The sequence below is a fragment of the Nuphar pumila genome, chromosome 3 (assembly GCF_984573655.1).
Source record: "Nuphar pumila chromosome 3, dmNupPumi1.hap1.1, whole genome shotgun sequence".
Classification (NCBI taxonomy): Eukaryota; Viridiplantae; Streptophyta; class Magnoliopsida; order Nymphaeales; family Nymphaeaceae; genus Nuphar; species Nuphar pumila.
Window position 1 is genome coordinate 133,122,005 of NC_143251.1, and position 8,301 is coordinate 133,130,305.

The window sequence follows — 8,301 nt, forward strand, 5'->3', positions numbered from 1 at the left end:
AAGATGCCAAAAACACGGCATTTTCGTTGATTTCTTGCGTATCTTGTGTCGTAATGTTCATGTTAATGCTTCTTTTGATAGAATAAAATATTTGTGATCCCACAGATTGATTGATTGCTTGCTGGGATTGGTTTATCTATTGAACTTTGGTATCTGCTAAATTTTAGATGTACATACAAAATGGTTCCTTAATTGTGCTGCATCTGTTATTAAACAAGCATTCTTGCTTGTTTTATTGCTCCCCTCCACAGCCTCCAATATAAGAGTAATGAGATTGTTATAGCAGGCAGACATGGAATACCATCTCCAGAGCAAGTATTGCACACCCCATGTAAGTGCTTCTTCTTCCACAATGAGCGGTGGTGCCCTTGGTGATGATTCCTACTTTCACAGTACCCCTACCAGTCCCACAATTGGCTTGGAGTTTGTTTGGCAACTAAAGCCTAGGACACAAGAAGGTGATCCAGAAGACGAAGCCGACATCGATGACTTTGAATTTGAGACGAGCCAGAGATTCGACATCTCTTCGCTACAAGACCAAGACCCTCTCATGGCTTTTGCAGACGAGCTCTTCTGCAATGGCCAAGTCCTACCACTCAAACTCCCTCCTTGCCTCCAACATGGAAATGATGGCAAAGCTAGCAATTTCAGCTCAGCTGCCTCTTCCCCAAGGTCACCTGTTTCTGTGCTGAGAGGGTCTTTGCCATGTTTGAGCACCAAAGCCGCAGACTTAGATCCCTTCATGGTAGCTTTGGACAAGGTGAGGAAGGAGGAGACAAGAGGGCAATTGGGCCCTCAAAGAAGGGCTAGGTCTTTATCCCATATGAGGAACAACAAGAGGGTGGAGGCCACAAGAGTCCCAGGACAACAGGGATTGGTTGAACAAACCAAGCCTGTGGTGTTCAAATGCCAAGTGGATGTTGACTCGATGGGTCCCACAGACAAACATGTGGGGTCCAAAAGAACCGTTCTTTTAGTGCCCAAAGGCAACTTGGGAGCTAACATGGATCCAAAAATCAGCATCAAGCATATTGGATCCACTAGACACTTAACCAAGTCCATGGAAAGGTCGAGCAGCAGTATTGGGACTGCCACAGGGGGATCCAAGATATGGAAGTTCAAGGGCTTCCCCTTCAAGAGTGCCGTAGAGGGAAGGGCTGATACAAAGGACAGTTTGAGGGATGACAAAGAAGTTATGAATAAGCTGCAGAATGGCAAGGGAGATGGTTTCATCACCAAGGGTGCAACCTTCAAGTCCATGCATGAGATCCATTATAATGGATCTCATGGTACTGATCATGAAAAGACGATGACGTACTTGCCTTACAAGCAAGGACTGTTTGGTTGCTTTAGGGCCAAGCAGTCAAGATCTTAAAGGAGTCAGATCAGGTGCCCTACACATTGCACTTTGATGTGTGTCTTTGTCATGTGGGTTGCCAGGGTGACTAATTAATTTCATGATTTACTGAAAAGTTCATGAAGTTATCCATGATGCAAGAATGATCAAGGGTGTTATCGTGAATGTTTTAGTACGTATTTTATATACTCTCTACGATGACAAAATTGGTTTGGGTTGACAGTATTGTTAGCATTAAACATGCTTTTTATTTTGTACTTTGAATACGGGAAAAGCCCTCTCTTCTATGGAATCCTACGTGGGTCGTACTCAAAACCATGAAATTCCAGGAATTCTTGACTTCCTTCAGCCAAGAATACCAAAAAATTTAGCCTAGTCTAATCCTCTAGCTAGGAAACAAAAAAGAATCAGGAAATTTGATTGGCAAACACTATGCCACAAACATCACCCACATATTGAAAACATCACGATGAAAATGTATTTTTTTTTTATTGTAATAAAATATTTTATATTATAATATGTTCTTTAAATAATAATTATTTGAAAAAAATACATTTTCTCATGTCCCATCTTTTATAAAATTCACGTATTCATGTCTCAAGTACATGTCATAACTAACCCCAAGGGACTTGGGGCCTTGGCCGCTAGACATGTGATAAGGGTTTCAATTTTTTATATGTCAAACTCATTGCACTCATGTTGGCAAGGGATAAAAGTAAGGCCTTGCTCCGCTGGGTGTGCCATAGGTTTACACAGTTGGAAAAGCGATTGTAAGTACGGTAGGCTTAACCAGCGACTAGGTCTCTAATCTTGATGATGTTTTCCTGTCATTCATGAAAAAAAAATGTTATTACCCTATTTATGTCACATAGGCTGTGATATATATAGTAATAAGTAGGTGCTAAATCAAATATGCTAAAATGATGTGCTAAATGGGTTTTTTAAGGGGTTTTTTAGTTTTATTTTTAAATTCTGACTCATAATTTTTCAGTATCTTTCTGAAGAAATTCACGAGGCATTTTCAAGTAAAAATAGCATCTGAACCCGAAATACGAATCAGATCGATTTGTACGAGCCAGTTATACTTAAGATATTCGTCGCTTTGCGAATATATGCTCAAACACTCTAGAAGCCATAACTTCCTACCTAAACGAAATCAAAGGATTTTCTCGAGCCAACTTTCTTAGTTACGTCAATACGAAGAGAATAGCGTACTCAGAATTTTTCGGAAAAAAAACGCCGAAAACCCGAAATTTTTGCGGGACCCACAGAAATGTTGGTGGGACCCACAGAAATATTCATCAAAAAAACATCTTGTGGGACCCACAAAATATCCTATGAAAATATCTAGTGGGCCCCACCTCAAAAGGAACCTCCAGGAATTAAAATATAGCTCAGAGGTAAAAGGGGCATGGAAAAACCAAATAGGAGGTGGGCTTGGGCTATAAATAGCCCTCCCCACTCTCTCTCTTTTCATAATTTCGACCCCCTCTCTCTCTTGCCTTCTCTCTCTCTCCTAAACCTCCCCTAGTGAGCCCAAGTGAGTCTGAGCCCACCTGACCTGACCTGAACCCACCTGACCTGGTCCTAGCTCACCTGACCTGGGTCTGAACCCACTTGACCTAGTCCTAACCTAGTTGACTTGACTTGAACCTAGTTGGGTTTAAAGTCAAAGTCAAAGTCCCTTTTTGTCCAGATTCCGGTTTGGATTTCTGAACCCAGACTTAGCCTACTTAAGCTGAGCTCGAACCTACTGAACCCAGTTGACTTGGATCGAACCCTGTTTGGTTCAAACCACTTAGGTTGAGTAGCTTGACCTACTCTACCTCTTTCTCAACTAAGTCAGTTTCATCTGACTTAGTCTAACCTCTCGAAGGAAAGCTCGAAGCCAAAGAAGCAACCCGGAGCTGTTTCTTCCACGATTTGAAGTAAGTTCGCTTCGTTGATCCATCTCTCTCAAGTATTTGATTATTTGTATATAGAATATACTTTCTGAAGTAGTATCTTGCTTTAGTTCTTGATTGAGCCCTTTTTGGACACTTCGGTGTTCACCCGCTCGTCTCGGAACTATCGTCGGATATATCTATGTTCAAATACGCAGTATATGCGTTTTTAAAATGGTATCTCGCCCTAGTTCTTGGTTGAGCCCTTCAGAACACTTCGGTGTTCACCCGCTCGCCTCGTAACTATCGTTGGATACGGATCTAGGTGTATATCTGCTGATTCTGCCGACGCGTCCTATATCGCACAGGCTATGTAATTTACCTTTGTCGTCGCGTCGTATGATGCCAAGGCTCCCTGTTTTCTGCACTTCCGATTACTGCACTTCCGATTATGCATTTACTTATGCCGTTGCGTCGAACGATGCCAAGGCTCCTGCTTTCTGTAATGTATTTACTTACGCCATCGCGTCGAACGATGCCAAGACTTCTGTTTTGTTATATATGTAAAATATTTCGTTCAGTTACACACCCTGAACAATAGTATATGCATTTTTTTACGCCGCCGCTGTATAAAGCACAGGCTTCTGCTTATACTACATATATAGCGCATAAATGAGCGTTCAAAATGGAGACCAAACTCCAAATCGCCAATGTAATTCCCTGACCGCTCCTCGTTCAAGATTCTGCTTGACGAATGAAGCCCCTATTGGAAAGGCTTCACTTTTTGGCAAAATGCTCTTTACATAAAGATTAAGTCAATTACGTATGGCCTGGCTATGGCCCAGGGTTCCTGCAACCTTGATGGATGCAAAGTACGCACAACGGTGCGCATCCATTTCCCCAAATTAAGCGTGGTGATTTCCTATCAAAGAGGGGAGATGCCGCTGAAATGGATAAAAGAAACGCACGCTTTCTCCGTAAAAGAGAGAAAGTGCTGCTGAAATTTCTGAAGAAGCTAAGAATAGCTCAGGAAGAACGTAGCAGGATACTCTGACATATAGCAGAGTGCTACCCGGTTTATGTATTGCCTTCTACAAACGTAGAAGGGTTCGTCGCACCGCTGCCGATAAAGCAGGGGAGGTGCTGACGAAATGGTTGGCAGAAGAGCTGCCGGAACCAGTTAAATGGCATAATGATGTCCGTTGATGGAACGATGCCAGATCGGCTCGTATCCTTGTGCCTACAAGGGCACCTTGCTCATAAGGGCCGCTGAGCCGGAGTAGAGGTTGCGCCTTGGCTAGGTTTGTACTCGTCGCGTAAAAATACGCCGAGTAGCCGATCTATTTAGATCGAGTCATGTGCATGCCCATTGAGAACGGTTACACAACCAGACTCGTAAGGGCCGAAGAGCCAGAGTGTGTTGTTTCCACCCAAAGAGGTGTGATGCTCGTGGTAGCCGAAGTGCCAAGAGCGGTGTTCTGCATGCATATGAATAAGACTTAAGGTCGCACATACCCCGCGGTTGAAAATCGTGTTAGGGGTACCCCCTCAGTAATGACTGTGTTGGGGCGGACTGAATGGGGTCGGGTACACACTCCCGTAGTGCTGAAAGCACGGGCTGCCTAAATGGCATGCAGATTCTGTCTAAGTAATTGTAAGACTGGCAGACCCCTTCAGGAATTATGCTCACTGTGGAATGACAGTGATGGTACAGCCTTGAGTGACATGTATTTTACTTTGGACCTGATAGAGTCCACGATGGCCTTCAGATCACTCATGGGTTTTGGGGTCGTGGTCATCCTTAAGACCTAAGGATTGAACCCAACTACTGCAAGTAGAGGATGCATCCGAATATGGGCCTAGTAGGGTTCTCCCAGTTGAAACACACTGCCCTACTATGGATAGGGTCAACAGGCCTCTGGGGTATCTAAAATACATAGAATAATCAACCCTCAGAACGTCGCGTTGATGCCCGGACAATAGCTCTACCTGCGTACCAAAGGCGGGAGCGGTTAATTATCAAACAATGCATTAGTTCTAGGTACAGCGATGCTTTGAATGTATGAGTGGATGACGTGTTGAGTCAGTCCTGCATAACCTTTGTGAAAGTGTCATGTTCGGTATACTACTGGACCGACTGGGCAAAGACCCGTGTTGTATCCGCACGACTAAGCGAAGCTCGAAGAGTTGTCCTTAGATGCGTGGGATGCGGATGTGCCAAGTATGAAGACTTGAGCTAGACATCACTTTGAGACCCGGAAGAGGTCATGGCTAAGTCATGGAGACTTAAGCGGCTATTCAAATCACAGTCCTGAAAAGGCTTGCTCTAAGTCATGGAGACTTGAGCGGATGTTCAACTCATAGCCCTGCGGAGGCTCTTGCAATATACGCTAAGTCTTGGAGGCTTGAGCGTCGTTATTGCATATTGCGACCCTGAGTGGTCATTATCGTACTTGAGTTGAATGGATGTATGACTGCATGCTTACCAGACCATCAGTGGTTCTGACCCCGTTTCATGGGGATTTCAGGTGTTGTACCTGCGTGGCGATATGCGGAGCAAGGCGGCATCGAGTTTCAGGGTTTCTCTAGACAGAGTTGTATTGCTTCCTTTTATTGAACTTTCACTGTTTTTCTAAGCAGTAGTGTTGTAATAAACATGTGCTTTTGATAAAATGTAACACTTTGGTGGTCAATGAGTTGCTTGGCCACATACCTGCAACGTGCTCGGAGCTTTCTAAAACCGACGACTCATTATCGTCTTATTCCGCTGCTAAAAGCTTTTCTAAGTTCCGCTGCAAAGAAAAAAAAAAGAAATTCATGAAAATTTTAACTTAGTTTTGTTTTAGAAATTCGGGGCGTTACAAGATGTGATCTATGTACTTGATTTTATAAGGATCAGCTCTTTAAGTGTTTGATTTCAACATATGGGTGGGTTTTTATAAGGTTCCAAAAATCAATGATCCAAAATCTTTATAAACTTTCGAGGTTCCAAATATCATTTTTTTCATCAAAAACACATGATCCAGGTATGGATTCCTTGTAAATCAACCGTGCCCAACACATTTATGGGGTCAAAACTGAGAAAAAAAACACCTAAAGAGAAAAAAACCCATTTAACACGTATCATTTAGCATATTTTGTTTAGCACCTACCCGTTACTATATATATATATATATTATTTTTTTCAGAGCGGCTTCTCATACCGTTCATCCTATACATCGATGAGCAACCTCTAAAACACAATGATTGTGTTCCTTTTATTTTAAATAGGTCCCACAAGCTTTTTTAGAGCAATTGATGCTCTAGGTGAACGGCTAAAAAACATCCCAAAACCTTAGGTTTGGGAGGCTATTCATCTGGTGGATGAACATATCAGAGGCAGTTCTAACAGCTGAGCTGATATGCGCTCTAATTTTTTACAAATAAAAGAGGCTTCAGATTTTCACCTTTCTCTCTCTCTCTCTCTCTCTCTCTCTCTCTCTCTCCCTCTCTCTCTCTCTCTCTCTCTCTGAAAAATTCCTAATATTGAGATTTATGACATTTTGGTATCTTTCACTGACTTCGCCATGTTTTGTTTGAAGTTGGTCAAGTAGGGGTGCAAAAGAATCATATTTGGGTTGGATAAAGTCAAGTCTGAATCTGAATCTAAATTATAAAAGTGGATCTCATGAGGCACATTGAATTTGTACCCAAAATGTATGTGGTACTAAATTCGTAAAAAAACAATGAAAACATGTTCTTAACATGTAAAAATAAAGCAATTGGATCAGATTTTTTATTCTGAATCTGAATTAGATCATTATCATCATCACCAAGTCTTATTTTTTCATTTTTGTTTACAACTTCTGACATTTTATAATCCATCATGTCACGTTTGATTTTCTCTTTCAAAGTCTTCAATGGTCTTTCTCTCTCTTTTTTTAGTTTCCCCTTGTATCATGTCAACAATTTTTACATAAATTGTGGTAGATGTTTGTGCAACAGAAACGATCTTGAATTACATTTGCTTATTTTGTCTTTTATGGGTTTAATTTCTAAGTATATTCTAATGTATTTATTTTTCATTTTACTTTTATTTTATCCTTTTTTTAACTTCAGACATCCATCTTAATATATGCATTTCACGTTGTCTTCTTGTCTCTTTTTAGTCACTAGACATTCAACTCTTGTAGAAAGGTACTTTCAATCATAGAGATATTCTTTTATCACAGAACACAGTCACTAATTTGTCTCTATTAACCAACCTGCCCTAATTATATCAGTGATATCTTATTCAAATTCATCATTTTATTGTAATATAGATCATAAATACTGAAACTGATGACATTATTAAACAGGCTCAAATCTGAATTAGATCAGACGAGTCACTAGAATATGAGAACTACCATGTGAACTGAGTATTTCTAACACTTTTTTTGCAAATCCAACCATGTAGATGTGTTGAGCATAATGAATTTGTTTCATGTATTGTTGATGACAAAAAAAAAATTATGCTTGAATATTTATAATGATTATGAGCTGTTGATTTTAAAGCATTAAAAAAATTCTATTATGCATAATATGCAGTTGATTAAAAAGCTGGTCCTTATAAAACCGAGTATGTAGATCACATTCCTAAGTTAGCTTTAAGATAAAAAAACAAAAAGTCCATAAAAATCACGGTTTACATGGTAGTTCTCTTATTTTCAGATTGATCTAATATGAAGATAATCCAATTTAGCATATCCAATTAGATTTGGATGTACATCCAAATTTTATTTTAAAGATCCGAATCCAGGAATAATATGTGACATTTGGATCAGATATCCGAACATATTTGATTCGTTACACACCAAGTTGCGAGTTGTGACTAGCAACATAGGATGGAGCTAACCAGCTAAGAAAGTTTCCCACCCTATCGAGGTCCAAACCCGATTATGCTGGATCTGGATATGTCGGGTCCCGAGATACCTATTCCTAACCGAACCGTTCACATATAAGAGAGAGAGAGAGAGCTCTCTGCAATTCTAATGGCGATTCATAGAATCTCGAAGAACAGACGGGGACCCAACTCTCTTCTCC

General features: G+C 40.8%; 1 protein-coding gene across 1 annotated transcript; it reads left to right on the forward strand.

Moving 5' to 3' along the window:
• Positions 1–292: 292 nt before the first annotated feature.
• LOC149843906 (uncharacterized) lies at positions 293–1,375 on the forward strand. The gene has a single exon (XM_090000988.1). The coding sequence runs from the start codon at positions 293–295 to the stop codon at positions 1,373–1,375; it is 1,083 nt and encodes a 360-aa protein (XP_089857114.1).
• Positions 1,376–8,301: the final 6,926 nt, after the last annotated feature.